A 22,499-nucleotide genomic window follows, 5' to 3' on the forward strand; every position below is an offset into this window, starting at 1 on the left:
TTCAGATTTGGATTCAATAGGTCTGGAGCGAAGCCTGAGATGCTGCGTTTTTAACATGATCCTGGGTGATGTTGATGCTTCTAACCCAAGGACCACACTTTGAGTATACAAGCGACCAGAGATCGTTACCTCTACCGCCAGGTGTGTGTATGCTGAGTCCCAGCGTTTCAGATCAGTGTCCCGCACGTCCTCGGCCTTCCGCCAGTAGGGGAGGAGCCGGGGGCGGAGCGGGAGGAGTGGCGCGGGCCCCGCGTGGGTCCTGCCAGAGATCACCTCGGCCCCTTGGAGAGGCAGCCGAGCTGCGGCGGCGCAGGAGGGGGCGTGTTCAGCGAGGGCGCGGCCTCTGAGGGGGGGCGCAGGACACGCATCCCCCGCGATCGCCCGGGCCACTCGGGAGCCTCGCGGCAGCCCGGCGCCCCACTTGGCCATCCGCTCCTTGCCCGCCTCCTCTTGTCACCTCCCGTCTCATCCTTCTCGCTCCTTCCCCGCCGCATACACCGCCATCCGAGTGCCTCAGAGAGCCGGAGGTGGTGTGCGGGGCTGCAGGGCACGACTTCAAGCGGTCCTCAGCTCCGCACTAGGGGGCACGGGCAACAGCATGGACACCAAGCGCTGCTTCGCCAATCGCTTCGATGACTACCAGGGCAGCCTGCTGGCGGGCCAGTGTGAGGAGGCGGTGGCGCCCTTGGTCACCGCCACCATCGAGCGCATCCTCCAGGAGCTTCCCCCACTCGGGGGCGGCGCGGAGGCCCGAGGGGCGACGGCCGGGGCTAGCGCCTGCCAGGGGGGGCTTTATGGCGGCGTGGCCGGAGTGGCGTATATGCTCTACCACGTCTCGCAGAGCCCGCTTTTCGCCACGGCCCGGGAACGCTACCTGCGCTCGGCTAAGCGCCTCATCGACGCGTGCGCCCGCGCTGAGGAGTGGGGCGAACCGGACGCCGACACCCGCGCTGCCTTCCTGCTCGGGGGCGCGGGCGTGTACGCCGTGGCCACGCTCGTATACCACGCCCTGGGCCGGTCCGACTACGTGCAGCCGCTGGGCAAGTTCCGGGCTCTGTGTGCCGTCTGCGCGCCGGTCTCCTTCCTGGAGTGCGGCTCCGACGAGCTGTTCGTGGGCCGCGCGGGTTACCTGTGTGCCGCGCTGGTGCTCAAGCAGAAACTCGCCCAGGAGGTAAGAGGTAGCCCCGGCCGCGGGAGGGCGCTCGCCGCCTTCCCGGCCTCCTTTCCCCGGACTCCGTGGCTCGGGCAGCACTGTCCCGGGTTGCTCTCCAAGTCTTTGTTACTCTTGGTGTGGTGCTAGCATTTCTTCAGTCCCTTGAGGTCTATCTCCTGCTCTTGTCCCTCTTCTTTCCTGTCGTTTTCAGTCTCTCATTTGTTGAGATTCGGCGTCTCTGCGCTTTGTTCGTGTTTTTACGTGGCATCACTCCAGATGCCTGTTAGCTTTCTGGGGGATGACAGTGTGGCCCTTTCAAGTAAGATGAAAACCTCAGAAATGGAAGGGATTTCCTTTCCTTTGACTCTGCTGTCAAAAGCTGAGGCATCCTCGAATGTTAGAGTGCTAGAAACTAATGGAACTTTTTGGGGCCGATGTGGAGGTAAGTTGCTTCTGGAGCCCTGGGTCTGTAACCAAGAATAACTGCTCAGCTGTGGGTCTGATGTGTTTACTGTTTTGCTTACTATTCAGTTCAACCCATGGCTCTTATTAAATGCATATCTGATAGGAGTGTCCCCTTTAAAAATACATAAATGTAGACGGAAACGTACCCGGAAATGTACCCCATTGTGGTTGAATGTGCATTATTTCACTTAAAAATATTTGCTTAGGATGGGCAAGACCACAACTTTCTTGACAGGGCAGCTTTTCTTGATGAATAACTTTACAGTGGCTCCTAAAAGTGAATTGGTTTTCACATACATATTTTTTCCTGGACTCACTTTGAAATCAGCATGTGGTTATTAGAAGAGAATATGCCAGTTCCTGTGGAGTAGGAAAAAGAACAAAACTCTGAAGGATCATAATGACTAGAACGGAGAGAGAGGCACTTTCATTCATAATCCACTGGAGCCAACTACTGTTCTAGGGAGGAAGTGACACATTTAACTTGGCTTTATTTAGGTGAGAAAGGCGTTTGAAGAAAAATTAAAGGTATATAGAGTGTTTTAAAAGAGTAATTAACTTAGATCACCTCTACAGAGGCAGACAGGTTTTTTTTTTTAATAGCAGGTGAGGTTGATTCAAGTGAGAAAAAAGATTACTAAAGAATGTGCACTGTGTTAGCTGGGCAGCAAAGGTTTATGTCACAAAGTTGTCTTGAAATAGTTTGCTCTGCTTCTGAGTCACTGTTAACTGCCAGCAGTTTTTCAAATGCCCTTCCAGTTGTAGAAAACCTTTTAGAAGGCCACAGAGATATTTACATATCATTTGCATTGCATTTGCATCTGCTCCCCTCACCTTGTAGTCTGGCAGCAGGCAATTTTCAAATTTTTTTTTTCCAATTGTTTTCCTTAATCTTGCCTCTTTCCCTTTCCATGCCTTGAGGCCTTTTTTCCAGAATGGAATGGGAAGAGTGTGTGACCACTAGGTCACACAGGTGGAAGCAGACCAGAAGGACTCTGCCCAAAAACTGGTGGTTCAGGCCAATCTGCAACACTGATCCACAGAAGACATCTATTAAGACCTGTCTTCTGCCCTCCTGCCAAACCAGGTCTTTTTTTTTTTTTTTTTTTTTTTTTTTACTAATCGAGTTGAGGTGCTTTGGCCCCTGCTCCCAGGAGATGGAACAAGCTTCAAGGATAGCAAAAAAAAAAAAAAAAAAAAAAATCCACCACCACCACCAACAAAAACAGGTCTTAACCTGAGCCTGAGCAAACCAGTTAGTTCCAGTGCCAGCTGCAGCTGTGTCAATTCAAGACTTTCTGGCTTGAAAGGTGTAGGGCAGGGGCTAAGCATGCCAGGCTGGAAGCCCTTTGAGGGGAAAGTAGAAGTTTTATACCCCATCCCCTCCCCGCAAATCCTAGCCAGCACAGGACTTTGCCCTCAGTAGGTGATCCATAGACCTTGATTAGATTGAATTGCGAATTTGTGTCATTTCTCTATAAATAATCTCTCAGTATGTCCTGGGTTTCTTCCCCTCCGGTGTCATTTATATTCACATTCCTCTGGCAATTCCCTCAGTTATCGTGCTAATTTAGATCCTCCCCACATTACTGGGCACATCTTTGCCACCTAATAAATAGTTGAATGAATGAATCACCGTATATTGGGATTAGTGCAATATACTTTGAGCTAGAATCTCCCACTCAAGCCGTTCCATCTACCTCTAAGAAACAAATATTTCAAAAGACATTTTTCATCATGTTATTTCCCTGCTCAACATACTGCAGTGGCTCCCTATTACTTTTTCTCCAGTGGCTTGTCATCTCACAAAGTTATGATTCTTAAAAATAGCCGAGAAGGCCCCACATGATCTAGCCTCCTACACTCCTACTCTACTCCCTGCTCATTCTTCTTCAACCACACTGGCCATCTTCCGTTTTAGTTACTTTCCTGTCTCAGGCTGTTTGTTCTTACAGTTCTTTCTACTTGGAACACTCCCTCTAGATATTTATAGCTAGATCTCTGACCTTGTATAGGTGTGTGTGTGTGTGTGTGTGTGTGTGTGTGTGTGTGTGTATGTATATATATATATATATACATATATATATATATAATTTTTTTTTGAGACAGAGTCTCACTCTATCACCCAGGCTGGAGTGCAGTGGTGCAACCATGGCTCACTGTAGCCTCGACCTCCTGGGCTCAGGTGATCCTCCTACCTCAGCCTCCCAAGTAGGTGACACCACAGGCATGCGCCACCACACCCAGCTAATTTTTTGTATTTTTTGTAGAGACAGAGTTTCACCATGTTGCCTATGCTGTTCTGGAACTCCTGGGCTCAAGTGATCTGCCCGCCTCAGTCTCCTAAAGTGCTGGGATGACAGTCATGAGCCACTGTGCCTGGCCTTGTATAGGTCTTTACTTCCTCAATGAGGCTTTTCCTGACTACCCTATTTAAAATTGCAACCCCACCCTCAACTTATCCCCCTTTCGTGATTTGTTTTACTTAAATTGTTTATCTATGTCTTCGCTGATTAGAATGTAAGCTCCATAAGGGTAGACATTTTTGGTTTCATTGCCAAGACTGCCTGACACATTTTTAGATACCCAGCTTTGTGTGTGTTTGCAAATATCACTCAATTTTAGTGGTGTCCCATTTATCAATATTTTCCTTTACGGTGGTAGTTTTGGTGTCATGTTTAAAGAAATCCTTTCCTACTGCCAAAGTTTCAGTAAATATTTGTTAAATGAATGAATGAATGAATTATAGTTTCTTCCAATTATTTTTCATGGCTTAAGCTCAACCAATAAAGCAGTGCTTCTTAAACTTTAATGTGCTTAGGAATCACCTGCAGATCTTGTAGAGCTGCAAGTTCCTGGGTGATCCTGATGTTGCGGGTCCATAGAGCATGCTTTGAATAGCAAGGCAATACTGTGCTGCATAGGTTTTGGCATTATACCTGCCACCTCTATTAAGGCATACTATAAGACACTATTCTATGAAGCTTGATATGTTTATTTAAAAGGTCTGTAGTTTAGAATGCTGATTACTATATCCTACCTTTCACTCTAAAGACCCACAAGAGGAATTGCTCTCAGATTGTAGAGACAGTAATAGTTGTGTGACTCCTGGCAATTGATTGAATTTTTAAAATCATCAAAATATGTCATGTAACTGATTCTATTTCTCACTTTGTGTTGGCTACTAGGGACTGTATGGCTAGAATTGTGGTCCATATAAGCTAGCATACAGTACCTTAGCAGATCTATATTTATGTGTGGACATTTCCCCTGGGTTTATCTAATTTGTTTCTTCCTTAGTTTACCCTTTTCTAGGTTCTTTTCTTTTTATTTGATTTTGTTGTTTGTATTTATGTTTATAAGGTTCAGATATAAGAAAAAGATGTATGTGTATGTGGCAAGAGACAGAGAATCCCTCTCTCCAGGCATGTATTTTCACTTAACTTGGCCTTCCTGGAATAGCTCCAAGGGTTTCTTAGGCAGATATCCTTGAGCAATGGGGCATTGAAGTCTCAAGAAATCATGCCATAAAAACTTATATTGGGCCCATTCGGCTTTCCACTGATTGGTGGAAATGTAGCAGACAATGGCAGAGGGATTCTGGGGAGACCTAGGATCTCAGTTAAAATAATAATTCTGCCACTGAGTGATCTTGGAAAAAATATTTTAACATCGTTGAGGCTTAATTTCCTCACCTGTAAATTGATTAATAAGAGCTTCTTCGTTGACTTGTTCTGGTTTTCTTTCATTCATTCAGTAAATGTCAGGTTTCTACACGGTGTGAGGCAACTTACTAGATGCTTGGGTTCAGTAGTGAACCAAAAATAAAAGTCTGTTGGTGAAGAAAAAAATAACATCAGTGTTTTTAGATAAGTGCTCTTAGGGATGTAATCAGGAACTAACTGAGGACAGGTGGGAAAGGGGAGGGCTGCTGTTTGGTAGGAAAGCTTCTCTGTGGAGGCAGCGTCCTGGCTTATCACTAGAGCATGGGAACCAAGTGGCTGCTCTAAGAACAGGCATTCCAGGAAGAGGGCAAGAGCCCCTAAGGTAGGAAATGACTTGGACATTTCAAAGAAATAGAAGGAGGCTAGCATGGCTGGAGCAGAGAGAGAGCAGGGGATAGAGGAGTTTGAAACCATGGAAGGAGACATGAGCAGGGTAAAATCAGATCCTGGAGGCCCAAGTTAGTCAAAGTTAGGAGTCTGCATTTGTTTCGTGTTTAAAGGAGGAAATATCTTGATCTGACTTACCTTTTAAAAAGATCGCCCTGGTTTTCTGTATTAAGAGTGGATTGAAAATATTAAGAATGATAACAAGGGGGACTGGTTGTGGGGGGTTTAAACCCCTTTTGTGCCAAGGCCTCTTCTTAGAATAATATTTTTAAATGCATAAAATAAAACACACAGAATTACAAAGGAAGTCAATTATATTGCAACCATGTTACCAAAACATTTTTAAAATGTGTGAGCAGTAGCGTATGTGCTCCTTTATCAACACATTAAATAAGATTTTACAGCAGGCTAAAGGATGATGATACTTTTGAAACAGTGATGAGAGTCAATGATATTTTGAGATACCTTCCACAGCTACAGTGTGGTATGCATCTGTGATTTCTGTAGGTGACAAAGTCACAAGTACAACTAGTGGTTTGTAGTTTACATTTGTAATGAAATGCTAAATTGTTTAAGTAAGCTGGGAAACATGTAGATGTGATTTTATTTCCCCAGCCAAAGGAGACTGGTTTGGAAGTTGCTGTGATGACCAGTCCTAGATAAAGTACCTAGCACAGTGCTTGGCACATAGTAGCTGCTAAATGGAATCAATGGTAGCCTTTTTCGCTACTACTAACAGAAAACCTAAGGTAATTCTGAATATCAGATAGAAAATGATACTCAATATGACGTATCTATCTTCCTGCTGTGATTTGAAAACAACAACAACAACAAATTATTGCAAAGTTGTTAATTGGGTCTTTGGCTCATTTCTAAGGCAGGTGGTTGGCAGCTGTATAAAGGGCAATGCTTTTAGCTGTAAATAACAAAATGCCCAATAAAAAGTCATCTAAATAATGAGAACATTTATTACCTCACTTAGCAAGGAGTGGAAAACTAGGCCACTCCAGGATTGTTTCAACAACTCAGGAGAGTTATCTGAATCCAAGCTCTTTCCAGCCATTTTCTCTGCTATTCTCAGTGTTTCAGCTGTTTCACCTTTCAATGTTGTAAGATGGCTGCTGTCATTGCAAACATCGTGTTCCCCTAACTGAAGTGGTGAGGGAATGTCTGAGGCTTTTTTCCCCCTGCGTCTTTTTCTAAAGTCATGTAGAACATTCTATCCTAGAAGAATTTCCCTCTGACTCATTGCCCAGCACTTGGTCATTAGCCAGTTCTAGTTTCAGGGAGGCTGGGAAGGCTAGTGTTTTTATTTTTAACCTTGATCATTGACAGGTACCGACATGAAAAAAGGGAGAAGGAAATGGTTGCTGGTTGGTTACCAAAGCATCTGCCATTTGGCGTCCCTTGGCAAGGTCTGTCTTGTGACCTCCTTTATCCATTCGCTTTTCATCTCTTTGGTGTTTCTTTTCCCTTTTCCAGGTCACCTCCATGTGTCATGACACCTGTAAGGTATCTTGTTTTTGCTGTCAGCTAGTTGCCAATTAAATAAAAGCTAAGATATTAACTATTAATTAAGATTTAAACTAGCAAAGTTTGGGGAATATATTTTATGGCAGCAACTGTGTTTTTCCTACCTTTTCTTAAAAATTATTTCTCTCATCAAAGATATAAAACAAAATGAGTCTTTATTTATTAAAAATTTGTTTTAGGCCGGGCACGGTGGCTCATGCCTGTAATCCCAGCACTTTGGGAGGCCGAGGCGGGCAGATCACATGAGATCAGGAGTTCAAGACCAGCCTGGACAACATAGTGAAACCCTGTCTCTACTAAAAATACAAAAATTAGCTGGGCATGGTGGTAGGTGCCTGTAATCCTAGCTACTCAGGAGGCTGAGGTAGGAGAATCGCTTGAACCCGGGAGGCGGAGGTTGCAGTGAGCCGAGATTGCACCACTACACTCCAGCCTGGGCGGCAGAGTGAGACTCCATCTCTAAAAAAAAAAAAAAAAAAAAAAAAAAAAAAAAAAAAAAAAAATTATTTTAAAAGTTAACATGTTTTTTCTTTTTTTAGAAGTCTATTCCATAAAATACCTGTATTTTATCCACTTATACAAATTATCATATTATACATATATTATACAGCTTGCTTTCTTGCTTAATGTACATTGGACATCTTTGCATATTGTATAGAGAGATGTAACATGTAACATTCTTTATACTGGTTCCATTTAATGGTTATACTATAACCCTTATTGATGGACATTTGGGTTGATTCCAGTTTTTCTCCTTTTTTTGCTATCACAAATAGTGCCATAAATAATATACATGCATATACATATACAGTAGTCCCACCGTATCTGCCAGGGATATGTTCCAAGACCGCCAGTGGATGCCTGGAACCGTGGATAGTACCAAACGCTATATATACTACTTTTCTGATCTGATACCTGAGACACTTACTAAGTGACCAAGGGGCAGGTGGTTTACAGAGTAGATATGCTGGAAAAAGGGATGATTCATGCCCCAGGTGGGAAGGAGAATGATGTCCCCAAATTTTATCATACTACTCAAAATGGCATGAAATTTAAAACTTATGAATTGTTTATTTCTGGAATTTTCCAGGTAGTATTTTTGGACCTCGGATGTCTGCTGGTAATTGAAACCACAGAAAGCAAAACCTTGGATAAAAGAGGACTGCTTTAAAATGCATATATACATATATAATGTATACATGTAATATATATGTGTGTATGTGTATATATCTTTTCATATATGTATTTTTGCCTACTTTTGCAAGTATCTATGTAGGGTAAATTTTTAAAACACAATTGCTGGGTCAAAGTTTACCAATATTTTTTATTTGATAGAGGATTATCAAATTGCCCTCCAAAAATGTTCTACCAATTTCTATTCTCTCCATCAGCATTTGGGAGTGCCTGTGTTCTCACTGGGTTTCATCAGAGTTTTTAATATATGCTAAACTGACGAGTATAAAATTAGGATGGAGGTTTCCAGGGTAGAAACTGAGTGTCCTTATTATTCCTTTCAACTTTTACCAAACAAAATGCATGTGTAGGATTTCATTCAGTCTTTGGATTTGAGCGGTCCCCATTTTTCAGGCAGGTGTGTGTTGCATACTGCGTAAGTAAAGCCTGAAGTTTGGCTTGAAATGGCAGCAGGGTTGGGCAAGCTGGATTTTTGTAGGCTGGGTTCAATTCCTAATTGCCTGATTACAGATCTACCAGGAAGCAGGCACGTCTATGGGCTACAGCTTAGACCCTTTGTTATGCATGACCCAGAATCCAGTGAATGATAAAATGCAGTGATGTAATAAGGACTAACGATGACTGATCACTTATTTCCACACACTGTTGTAAGTTTTTTTCATGTATTATGTCACTTTTCAAAATGTACCTAAGTGTAATTTTGTTTGTTAAAATTTTTTATTTTTAATTCACAATCATTATATATATTTATGGAGTACAATGTAATGTTCTGATACATGTGTACATTGTGGAATGAGCAAATCAGGCTAATTAACATATCCATCACCTGGCATACTTATCATTTCTTTGTGGTGAGAACATTTAAAATCCAATTTTAGCAACTTTGAAGTATAGAATACATTATTATTAACTATAGTCACCTTGCTGTGCAGAAGATCATCATAACTTATTCCTCCCTGTGTAACTGAAACTTTGTACCCTTTTACCAACTTCTCCCCTTTCCCTCCCCATTTCCCCCCACCCACCTCCAGCTTCTGGCAATTACCATTCTACTCTCACCTTCTATGAGTTTGACTTTTTGAGGTTCTACATATAATACTGTCACAGAATACTACCAACAACTTTATAACATGGGCAACATTATTATCTCCATCATATCCAGTAGGGAAACTGAGGAACAGAGAGGTTGAGAAACTTGTTCCAGATCACACAGCTAGTCAGTGGCAGAGATGGGGTTCCATCTTCCCCAGGCTGGTTGCCAAATCTGTGATTTCAATTGGTGATCCTCATATTTTAATGTGCATACAAACCCCAGGGATCTTGTTAAAAATCACCTTTTAGCTCAGTGAGTCTGGAGTGTGGCTCATGATTCTGCATCTCTACTGAGCTTCAGGTGATGCCGCTCTTGCTGGTTTATGGAGCAAACTTGAGCACAACACTCTGAATTACAATTTTTTTCCCCAATTTTATGGGGTTGCCTGTCAACAAATGTAACTGCTCCTACAAACTTCATGATTTTCGTCATTTTTTCTTGTACTGAGGATGACTTCTTCCACAGGTGCAAGAATACCATCTCTCTGGTTTGTGGGTTATACTGAAGGAAAGAATCACTTCCTGCTGCATCTCCTTGTAGGTTTAAGGGATATGTTGACATCTACCGAATGAATGAGAAAATGCATGGATTTCTTTTTCCTAATAGATGTAATTTTTCACTGTATACAGCAAGTTTTTCGAATTCCTTTAAAGGCCCAAACAAATCACATCCCAGCAATTTTAAATTATTTCATGGTAATTCAAGAGACACCTTATTACATCATTCCCAAACAGAAAGCATGAGCCTGATAATCATGATACTAAGCCTATTTTAGAGTCATTCCACTGATTTTACCTGTTTGACGTAAAGTAGTGCTTCTCCTCCAACTCTAAATCAATTTAAACTTAAAATGATCAGACATCTTCCTTTTTATTTTCTAATCACAATGATTTAACAGACCTACTCAAAATAATGTAGAAAGCTTTAGATACAGTCTATTTATGTCTTTTCATCTGTTAATATACATTCCACGAAAACCCGAACTTATTATTTGTATTATAATTTTTTTATTATACTTTAAGTTCTAGGGTACATGTGCACACTGTGCAGGTTTGTTACATATGTATATACGTGCCATGTTGGTGTGCTGCACCCATTAACTCATCATTTACATTAGGTATATCTCCTAATGCTATCCCTCCCCGCTCCCCACATCCCACAACAGGCCCTAGTGTGTGATGTTCCCCTTCCTGTGTCCAAGTGTTCTCATTGTTCAATTCCCACCTATGAGTGAGAACATGCGGTGTTTGGTTTTCTGTCCTTGCGATAGTTTGCTGAGAATGATGGTTTCCAGCTTCATCCATGTCCCTACAAAGGAAATGAACTCATCCTTTTTTATGGCTGCATAGTATTCCATGGTGTATATGTGCCACATTTTCTTAATCCAGTCTATCATTGATGGACATTTGGGTTGGTTCCAAGTCTTTGCTATTGTGAATAGTGTGGCAATAAACATACGTGTGCATGTGTCTTTATAGTAGCATGACTTACAATCCTCTGAGTGTATACCCGGTAATGGGATGGCTGGATCAAATGGTATTTCTAGTTCTAGATCCCTGAGGAATCGCCACACTGTCTTCCACAATGGTTGAACTTGTTTACAGTCCCACCAACAGTGTAAAAGTGTTCCTGTTTCCCCACATGCTCTCCAGCACCTGTTGTTTCCTGACTTTTTAATGATCGTCATTCTAACTGGTGTGAGAGGGTGTCTCATCGTAGTTTTGATTTGCATTTCTCTGATGGCCAGTGATGATGAGCATTTTTTCATGTGTCTTTTGGCTGCATAAATGTCTTCTTTTGAGAAGTGTCTGTTCATATCCTTCGCCCACTTGTTGATGGGGTTGTTTGTTTTTTTCTTGTAAATTTGTTTGAGTTCTTGTAAATTTGTTTGAGTAAATTTGGTTGAGTTCTTGTAGATTCTGGATATTAGTCCTTTGTCAGATGAGTAGATTGCAAAAATTTTCTCTTATTCTGTAGGTTGCCTGTTCACTCTGATGGTAGTTTCTTTTGCTGTGCAGAAGCTCTTCAGTTTAATTAGATCCCATTTGTCAATTTTGACTTTTGTTGCCATTGCTTTTGGTGTTTTAGACATGAAGTCCTTGCCCATGCCTATGTCCTGAATGGTATTACCTAGGTTTTCTTCTAGGGTTTTTATGGTTTTAGGTCTAACATTTAAGTCTTTAATCCATCTTGAATTAATTTTTGTATCAGGTGTAAGGAAGGGATCCAGTTTCACCTTTCTACATATGGCTAGCCAGTTTTCCCAGCACTATTTGTTAAGTAGGGAATCCTTTCCCCATTTCTTGTTTTTGTCAGGTTTGTCAAAGATCAGATGGTTGTAGATGTCTGGTATTGTTTCTGAGGGCTCTGTTCTGTTCCATTGATCTAGATCTCTGTTTTGGTACCAGTACCATGCTGTTTTGGTTACTGTAGCCTTGTAGTATAGTTTGAAGTCAGGTAGCGTGATGCCTCCAGCTTTGTTCTTTTGGCTTAGGATTGACTTGGCAATGCGGGCTCTTTTTTGATTCCATATGAACTTTAAAGTAGTTTTTTCCAGTTGTGTGAAGAAAGTCATTGGTAGCTTGATGGGGATGGCATTGAATCTATAAATTACCTTGGGCAGTATGGCCATTTTCACGATATTGATTCTTCCTATCCATGAGCATGGAATGTTCTTCCATTTGTTTGTATCCTCTTTTATTTCATTGTGCAGTGGTTTGTAGTTCTCCTTGAAGAGGTCCTTCACATCCCTTGTAAGTTGGACTCCTAGGTATTTTATTCTCTTTGAAGCAACTGTGAATGGGAGTTCACTCATGATTTGGCTCTCTGTTTGTCTATCATTGGTGTAGAAGAATGCTTCTGATTTTTGCACATTGATTTTGTATCCTGAGACTTTGCTGAAGTTGCTTATCAGCTTAAGGAGATTTTGGGATGAGACAATGGGGTTTTCTAGATATACAATCATGTTATCTGCAAACAGGGACAATTTGACTTCCTCTTTTCCTAATTGAATACCTTTTATTTCTTTCTCCTGCCTGATTGCCCTGGCCAGAACTTCCAATACTGTGTTGAATAGGAGTGGTGAGAGAGGGCATCCCTGTCTTGTGCCAGTTTTCAAAGGGAATGCTTCCAGTTTTTGCCCATTCAGTATGATATTGGCTGTGTGTTTGTCATAGATAGCTCTTATTATTTTGAGATACGTCCCATCAATACCTAATTTACTGAGAGTTTTTAACATGAAGGGCTGTTTAATTTTGTCAAAGGTCTTTTCTGCATCTGTTGAGATAATTGTGTGGTTTTTGTCTTTGGTTCTGTTTATATGCTGGATTACGTTTATTGATTTGCATATGTTGAACCAGCCTTGCATCCCAGGGATGAAGCCCACTTGATCATGGTGGATAAGCTTTTTGATGTGCTGCTGGATTCGGTTTGCCAGCATTTTTTTGAGGATTTTTGCCTCGATGTTCATCAGGGATATTGGTCTAAAATTCTCTTTTTTGGTTGTGTCTCTGCCAGGCTTTGGTATCAGGATGATGCTGGCCTCATAAAATGAGTTAGGGAGGATTCCCTCTTTTTCTATTGATTGGAATAGTTTCAGAAGGAATGGTACCAGCTCCTCCTTGTACCTCTGGTAGAATTCGGCTGTGAATCCATCTGGTCCTGGACTTTTTTTGGTTGGTAAGCTATTAATTATTGCCTCAGTTTCAGAGCCTGTTATTGGTCTATTGAGAGATTCAACTTCTTCCTGGTTTATTGTTGGGAGGGTGTATGTGTCGAGGAATTTATCCATTTCTTCTAGGTTTTCAAGTTTATTTGCGTAGAGGTGTTTATAGTATTCTCTGATGGTAGTTTGTATTTCTGTGGGATCGGTGGTGATATCCCCTTTATCATTTTTTATTGTATCTATCTGATTCTTCTATTAGTCTTGCTAGCAGTCTATCAATTTTGTTGATCTTTTCAGCTCCTGGATTCATTGATTTTTTGAAGGGTTTTTTGTGTCTCTATCTCCTTCAGTTCTGCTCTGATCTTAGTTATTTCTTGCCTTCTGCTAGTTTTTGAGTGTGTTTCCTCTTGCTTCTCTAGTTCTTTTAATTGTGATGTTAGGGTGTCAATTTTAGATCTTTCCTGCTTTCTCTTGTGGGCATTTAGTCCTATAAATTTCCCTCTACACACTGCTTTAAATGTGTCCCAAAGATTCTGGTATGTTGTGTCTTTGTTCTCATTGGTTTCAGAGAACATCTTTATTTCTCCCTCATTTCGTTACGTACCCAGTAGTCATTCAGGAGCAGATTGTTCAGTTTCCATGTGGTTGAGTGGTTTTCAGTGAGTTTCTTAATCCTGAGTTCTAGTTTGATTGCACTGTGGTCTGAAAGACAGTTTGTTATAATTTCTGTTCTTTTACATTTGCTGAGGAGTGCTTTACTTCCAACTATGTGGTCAATTTTGGCATAGGTGTGGTGTGGTGCTGAAAAGAATGTATATTCTGTTGATTTGGGGTGGAGAGTTCTGTAGATGTCTATTAGGTCTGCTTGGTGCAGAGCTGAGTTCAGTTCCTGGATATCCTTGTTAACTTTCTGTCTCATTGATCTGTCTAATGTTGACAGTGGGGTGTTAAAGTCTCCCATTATTATTGTGTGGGAGTCTAAGTGTCTTTCTAGGTCTCTAAGGACTTGCTTTATGAATCTGGGTGCTCCTGTATTGGGTGCATATACATTTAGGATAGTTAGCTCTTCTTGTTGAATTGATCCCTTTACTATTATGTAATGCCCTTCTTTGTCTCTTTTGATCTTTGTTGGTTTAAAGTCTGTTTTATCAGAGACTAGGATTGCAACCCCTGCCTTTTTTTGTTTTCCATTTGCTTGGTAGATCTCCCTCCATCCCTTTATTTTGAGCCTATGTGTGTCTCTGCATGTGAGATGGGTTTCCTGAATACAGCACAGTGATGGGTCTTGACTCTGTATCCAATTTGCTGGTCTGTGTCTTTGAATTGGAGCATTTAGTCCATTTACATTTAAGGTTAATATTGTTATGTGTGAATTTGATCCTGTCATTATGATGTTAGCTGGTTATTTTGCTCATTAGTTGATGCAGTTTCTTCCTAGCCTTGATGGTCTTTACAATTTGGCATGTTTTTACAGTGGCTGGTACCGGTTGTTCCTTTCCATGTTTAGTGCTTCCTTCAGGAGCTCTTTTAGGGCAGGCCTGGTGGTGACAAAATCTCTCAGCATTTGCTTGTCTGTAAAGGATTTTATTTCTCCTTCACTTATGAAGCTTAGTTTGGCTGGATAGGAAATTTTGGGTTGAAAATTCTTTTCTTTAAGAATGTTGAATATTGGCCCCCACTCTCTTCTGGCTTGTAGAGTTTCTGCCGAGAGATCCACTGTGAGTCTGATGGGCTTCCCTTTGTGGGTAACCCGACCTTTCTCTCTGGCTACCCTTAACGTTTTTTCCTTCATTTCAACTTTGGTGAATCTGACCGTTATGTGTCTTGGAGTTGATGTTCTTGAGGAGTATCTTTGTGGCGTTCTCTGCATTTCCTGAATTTGAATGTTGGCCTGCCTTGCTAGGTTGGGGAAGTTCTCCTGGATAATATCCTGCAGAGTGTTTTCCAGCTTGGTTCCATTCTCCCCATCACTTTCAGGTACACTAGTCAGACGTACATTTGGTCTTTTCACATAGTCCCATATTTCTTGGAGGCTTTGTTCGTTTCTTTTTATTCTTTTTTCTCTAAACTTCTCTTCTCACTTTATTGCATTCATTTCATCTTCCATCACTGATACCCTTTCTTCCTGTTGATCAAATTGGCTACTGAAGCTTGTGCATTCGTCACGTAGTTCTCGTGCCATGGTTTTCAGCTCCATCAGGTCATTTAAGGACCTCTCTGCACTAGTTGTTCTAGTTAGCCATTCATCTAATCTTTTTTCAAGGTTTTAAATTTCTTTGCGATGGGTTCAAAGAAATTAGCTCAGAGAAGTTTGATCGTCTGAAGCCTTCTTCTCTCAACTCATCAAAGTCATTCTCTGTCCAGCTTTATTCCGTTGCTGGTGAGGAGCTGCATTCCTTTGGAGGAGGAGAGGCGCTCTGATTTTTAGAATTTTCAGGTTTTCTGCTCTGGTTTTTCCCCATCTCTGTGGTTTTATCTACCTTTGGTCTTTGATGATGGTGATGTACAGATGGGGTTTTGGTGTGGATGTGCTTTCAGTTTGTTAGTTTTCCTTCTAACAGTCAGGACCCTCAGCTTCATGTCTGTTGGAGTTTGCTGGAGGTCCACTCCAGACGCTATTTGCCTGGGTATCAGCAGCAGAGGCTGCAGAACAGCGAATATTGCTGAACAGCAAATGTTGCTGCCTGATCGTTCCTCTGGAGGTTTCATTTCAGAGGGGTACCTGGCTGTGTGAGGTGTCAGTCTACCCCTACTAGGGGGTGCCTCCCAGTTAGCCTACTCAGGGGTCAGGGACCCACTTGAGGAGGCAGTCTGTCCGTTCTCAGATGTCAAATTCCATCTTGGGAGAACCACTACTCTCTTCAAAGCTGTCAGACAGGGACATTTAAGTCTGCAGAGGTTTCTGCTGCCTTTTGTTCAGCTATGCCCTGCCCCCAGAGTTGGAGTCTACAGAGGCAGGCAGGCCTCCTTGAGCTGCGGTGGGCTCCACCCAGTTCGAGCTTCCTGGCCACTTTGTTTACCTCCTCAAGCCTTAGCAATGGCGGGCGCCCCTCCCCCAGCCTTGCTGCTGCTGTGCAGTTCGATCTCAGACTGCTGTGCTAGCAAGGAGCGAGGCTCCGTGGGCGTGGGACCCTCTGAGCCATGCACAGGATATAATCTCCTGGTGTGCCGTTTGCTAAGACCCTTGGAAAAGTGCAGTATTAGGGTGGGAGTGACCCGGTTTTCCAGGTGCCATCTGTCACAGCTTTGCTTGGCTAGGAAAGGGAATTCCATGACCCTTTGTGCTTCCCGGGTGAGGGGATGCCTCGCCCTGCTTTGGCTCACACTTGGTGCACTGCACCCACTGTCCTGCACCCACTTTCTGACAAGCCCCAGTGAAATGGACCCAGTACCTTAGTTGGAAATGCAGAAATCACCCATCTTCTGCGTCTCTCACACTGGGAGCTGTAGACTGGAGCTGTTCCTATTTGGCCATCTTGGAACCACATCTGTATTATAATTATTTAAAGAGAACATAGTTCGTAATTTTTTGTTACAGAGTAAATGGAAAAATAAACACAGTAAAACTTGTTTTAAATGAACTTAATTATTTATTTTGCCAATAACTAAACTCACAGTGCTCTGTAAGGAGATTGTTTTAATGGAATTTTATTAAATGTATTGGCCTTTGAATGTGAAAATGATAGATTATATTAATTTCTTACTAACTTCTTCACTAATTACACTTTTGCTGGTTAATTTAGTAAATGATGTTTGTCATGTGATTGGCTGCAACACAATATACAATGGATTTCCTCCAAGTGACAGGGCAGTCCTGTAGTGTCCCCACATGGTAATGGTCTCTAGGTAGACTGGTTCAACAGTTCATGATGTGTCCAAGTCTTTCTCTTCATGATTCAACTTTACAAGTTCATCTCTGACCACCAGTCAAGTACCATGTCTTGACTGGTTTGTCTCATAAAAAAACAAGTTGTTTTCATTATACACATGCACGCACACAGATATATGTATGCATGTGTATATAAGATACACACACATGCACACATCACTAAACTCTTCCTAATTATTTTCTTTATGGTTTTAGTTACTAGGGAAACCTACCAAGATAACAGGCCCATTATTCTTGGGGTGCTAGCCACTTGATCAAACTGAATTTTCAAGAAGTATTTGATCTTTCTTTTTGCAAGCTGAATAAAGGAGTGTTTTGTGTAAGATCAGATTTTCTTTTCTGAATAGCTTTAACCATTCAATGAACCAGAGAAATGAATGACTTTGGCCTGTTAAAGTGTGAGTATGGCTATCTGAGTCATAAAGAAGCTGTTTTTCAGATGAGAGACAAAGTCTTACAGACTTCATTGGTAAGAACATCTAAATGAGAAGTGGCAAAACAAATATTGGTTATGGCATTAATCGCAGTTAGCTGTTACTGTGCCCATCTGCTGGCTCCATTGCTTTGCATGGAATGGATTCCCCGTGCTCAGTGGTGTGTTGAAATCTGGTGTCTATGGCAGCAAAAGCATCACCTATCTCAAAGCAAGCACTGTTGGTACCAGCTGAATCTCCACTCACACAACGACTTTAGGAAGGAGACACAGTCTGACAGACTTTATGGCTATCTAAGGCCAAAGAGATCCAGTGTCTAACCAGAAACAATATATTGTCCTTATGCATATATCATTAACATAATCTTGCTTTTTAAAACGTTTTTTTTTCTTCTGAGACAAAAAGAATTGCACATTTATTACAAATTGCAATTGTTGAAATAGTGGGGACTCTCAATGAAGAAATTAAAGCGTGATGGTTAAGAACAGCCTTTTCAGATTCAGGTAGCCTTGGGATTGTTGGACTCCACTGCAATATCTGATTGACTTTAAGCAAGTTACTTAGCATCCCTGAGGCTTAATTTCTTCACCAACAAAATGCAATTCAAGCAGCACCTACCTCATAGGTGTGCTAGGAAGGGCCACTGAGAATGTGTGGTAACGTGCTTGGCAGAGGATGTTCCCAGGCATAGACTAAGAATTCCCTCTGTCAGCCATGATTTTGAGTATTGGTGGGCTTCAGCATAGGGTGATGAGACAGTGTAACTGCATTTACACTGGGATGGAGTACTCCACCAAATGTCAGTATCTGTGATTCTTTTTTCTTGAATCTATCTGACAACTATAAACCATCCTTCAACCTACTACTTGGTGAAGACAGTGGCTGCCAGTGTTCTGGATATTGATTCTGAGTATTGGTGTGCTTTAGTGTAGGGTGCTAAAGCAGTCTACATTGACTAAATAGCATATGTATTCTTTTGGATGTTCAGCCAATCTGTCTTATATTCCCTGTGGTGGCATTCAGAGCTGCTATGTCCTGGATGGCAACAGCAAAGCTTTGAGATTTTCACACAGAGGCCTTAAAGGGCTGGAGGGAAGCCCTCTGCTCTGCCATGCAGGAGATTAAGCTGAGCTGCTCAGGCAGATTATATGTCAAAGTAAATTGAGTGGGCATCACCCCTAAAACAAGAACTTATGTGAATTACTCTGCACTTCCTCCAGGGAAAGGGTTCTTTTCTCTTTTAAAAACTGTAGGATCTTTGCATTGTTATAGGAATTGGCTTTCTTGTCTCTGATTTGTGCTTCTTGGAGTAAATCACCTGATTGGCTTGAAGATACTGTAAATTGCCATATAGGTGTTGTTGGAATATTTGCTTCTTGCTCTGTTCCCTACTCCAACCCCCTATTCTGAGTGGTGGATTCAATAAGCTATTTTTTGCTCTTAAGTTCTCGTCTTTGTTTCTAGAGATAATTTGCTTACATAGCACTAATTCAGAATTTCAGAGGAATTTCAATAGTTGTGACACTGTCAAAATGACAACTTCAAATGAGTTTTCCTCAGCAAATGTTCCAGGTCATGTACATTTATTAGCTTGTTTCAGAAAACGGTTAATACAGTTAAGGATTCTTTCAAGTGTTTCTTCAGCTACTGGGCTCAGAAATTATTTTTTTCTTGCATTAATAGACTCCTCTATTAGTATTTGAAAGCTGTGTGATATAAAGCTATGTGACTCACTGTCAGTTTTACAAACTTAAATCTGAACTTCACTCTTTCATTCCTAGCTCCTATTTATATTCATTTCTCACATAATGCTTTTGATATTAACAACTACACTACTCTAATATTAAAGCTATAATTATGACTTTCCCCTATCCCTAATCGGGGCTGGGGGTGTCATGTGTATTGATTAGCTCTGCTTATGATCTTCAGTACCACACCAACTGGGTTCTAAGTCTTGGCTTTAATCTCCATGTGGGTCTGTTATTTTTTTTTCTGACACAAGAGTTTCTTACACGTGAACATGCATTAGAATCCCTTGAGGGCTTGTTAAAACACACATCGCTGGGCTCCACTCCCTAAATTTCTGGAGATGGGCCTCAGAATTTTCACTTTTAACAAGTTCCCAGTGATACTGCTACTGCTGCTGCTGGTCTGGGGAATACATTTCGAGAACGAATTTCTTAGACTGTACCCTTAACCTTGGCCAAACATCTCTGAAATGTGGGAACTAGGTGAGGTCATATGGCAGCAGTACCATAAACTTATCACCACCGGAAAATAAATCAAAGGATAAGACTTACTGTGTGACAGGCACTAAGATAAGCATATTTTCTTCATTTTACAGGTGAGAAAATTGTGACTTAGAGAGGTTTAGTAACTTGCTTATCATCACACAGCTAGTAAAGTAGTAGAACCCACGTTTGTCTGACTATATAACTCCTTAATTTCTATAGATTTAAGTCAGGTAATCTGTCTGCATGTTTTTCTATTAAAGCACACACTTCCAAGAGGATCTTGGGCTTGCACCCCAAGATGTTTGGAAGAATAGCCTGAACTCAACTCAACACTAGAAAGGTTCAGGAATTGGAGGTTCCAGGTGTCTCTGGTGGTAGTGGGGGTGTGGGTCATGTATGAAAACAGAATTAGTTGCAAGTTTGATGAACAGTGGTTAGACTCCCAGATACTTTCCCAAATCTGAGTAACCAGATGATGGTCTTAGGCCAGATTTCCCAAAGATGACCCTGAGATGTGGATTCATATGGAATTGTTGATTAAGGAAGTGTTCCAAGGAGAAACCAGTATAAGAATGGGGAAAGTAGGAAGCAGTGAATGGAAGGAAATGAAGCAGGAGTGTGATCTTAGGCTAAATTCCAGCCTCTGTCTCATCTTGTAGGGAAGCTCTAGAGTGTGTATTACACTCTAGGCTAGAGGTACACTGTTGTACCAGTAATGAGCTTCAGGTGGTGGTGGGGGGGGTATGTAAATTTTCAGGTACTACAGACTCTCTTGGCATGCTGCTGAAGTTGTACTTGTAGCCCAAAAGTAGGGCTCTAAAGAAGCCTGCAGGTGAGAGTTGTTAGAAGCAAAGCATATGGACATAGGGGGATGGATTCAAAGAACTGATGAAGAAGCATCTGAGAAGGTTTGATAGGGAAACCTGCAGTTCCTCCACCTGGGCCCTCCACACCTTAGTAGAAGCCCTGAGATTCACTTTTTTGACAGATTGAATTAAAGAAACTCAGCTTTGAGGCCCAAGGCACAGTCAAGGGCACAGTCAGTGGTACTTCACTGAAAGCAGAATGACCTGAAAGTTTACATGCTGAATTGTGGGCGCCTCCCTCCTGCACACACATTTAGTTAACCTCTTCCTGAAATCCACATCCAGAACATTGGCAGCCACTGCCTCCAACAAGCAGTTGGTTGAAGGACGATATGTGGTTGTCAGATACATTCAAGAAAAAGAACGACAGATACAGACATTTGGAGGAGTACTCCATCCCAGTGTAAATGCAGGTACACTGTCTCATCACGCTGTGCTAAAGCCCATCAACTGGCTAGCCCTTTCCCATACCCAGAATTGCCAGTGAGCTTTTTAGGGTGAAACTGTTAAATAGGAACTGTCATTCAAAAGACACTTGAGGAACGCGTCTGATTTAAAAGGCAGTGATGGTAACAAAATATACAAATAGGAAAGCCAATCTTGGAGGAAACAGATAATACTGCATAAGAAAATTTCCCAAATGCCCAAATCTATAATTAATATTGTCAGAGAAGAAAGTAATCACATGTCTGAAATGAAAGCAGGATATTATTGAAAGGACTGTTGAGAGAACAGAAAAGAACTCTTAGAAATAAAAAAAGATAGCAGAAATAAAAATAATTCAGTGCAAAAATTAGAATATTAAGTTGAATAAATGTCCCTGAAAGTTCAACCAAAAGACAATAAGATTGATAATAAGAGAAAAGATTAATTAGAAATGTCTAACCTCTGTCTAGTGGTCGGTCCCAATTAAAAGAACAAAGTGAAAGAGGAAAATTATGAAAAAAAGCAAGAATATTTTTTATAAGTGAAATACATGAGTTGCCAGATTTAAGAGACCCACCAGCATATTGGATGGGAAAACAATAAAGAAGAGACTCTAAAAATTTCCAAAAAGGAAAAAACCTGGTTCCATACAAGGATTCGCATTGGAACTGTCATAGCAATTTAGAAATTTAAAAGACAATGAAGCAAGGTCTCCAAAATTCATAGAGAAAATTCTTAACTAGAATTCTATAGCAGCCAAAATTATCAATCAAGTGTGAAAGTAGAAAACATATCTTTAGCTATGCAAGGTCTCCAAAAAGATACCGTTTTTGTAGTTTGTCAAAAAGAGAGAATGAACCAAAACATTGGAAAATATGGGATCACAAAATCTGAGGCCCCAATACAAGTGGGGTCACAGGGAATTTCCAGGGTGGTCGTAAAAGGACAGTCCAGGATCACGGCTGAGTATTAATACCAAAGGGAGAAAAAGGAGACAAAAGTAGGACTAATTGCACATGATATTGCTCAATGAATATTGATTTAGCCAAATAATGTGATACTATTATTTTGGGTAGGTAAGAAAGGAGAAGTATGTATGGAGAGATCATAAAAAAGCTAAAGTTTCATCTTCCATGTTAGCAGATTAATATATAATGCCTAAATGAACAAATAAAGAAATAGTTGTATAAGGATGTCATTTTTAAAATATGGAGATAAGTTGCTAAAAAAATACACAGATAAAAGTGTTTTAATTTTTTGCCTCAAAGGAGTTGATATATGGCTGGGAATAGGTGGGGACAGGAGCCTGCTATTATTTTGAAGAGCTCTTGACTTTTAAAACAATGAACATGTATTTCTTTGAGAAATATAAACATCAAGAAAATAAATGAGGGCTCCTTAGCTGACTTTACCTGTGCTTTTTGACCATTATTTAT

General features: G+C 41.2%; 1 protein-coding gene across 1 annotated transcript in view; it reads left to right on the top strand.

Moving 5' to 3' along the window:
- The first annotated feature begins 343 nt into the window (after positions 1 to 343).
- Positions 344 to 22,499, top strand: part of LANCL3 (LanC like family member 3) — a 113,382-nt gene continuing 91,226 nt past the window's right edge. Inside the window, exon 1 of the mRNA XM_003815396.3 lies at positions 344 to 1,171. Within this exon, the coding sequence (XP_003815444.2) occupies positions 599 to 1,171 (573 nt within the window). The 5' untranslated portion in view covers positions 344 to 598. The remainder of the gene's footprint in view (positions 1,172 to 22,499) is intronic.

Source organism: Pan paniscus, chromosome X, assembly GCF_029289425.2.
Source record: "Pan paniscus chromosome X, NHGRI_mPanPan1-v2.0_pri, whole genome shotgun sequence".
Classification (NCBI taxonomy): domain Eukaryota; kingdom Metazoa; phylum Chordata; class Mammalia; order Primates; family Hominidae; genus Pan; species Pan paniscus.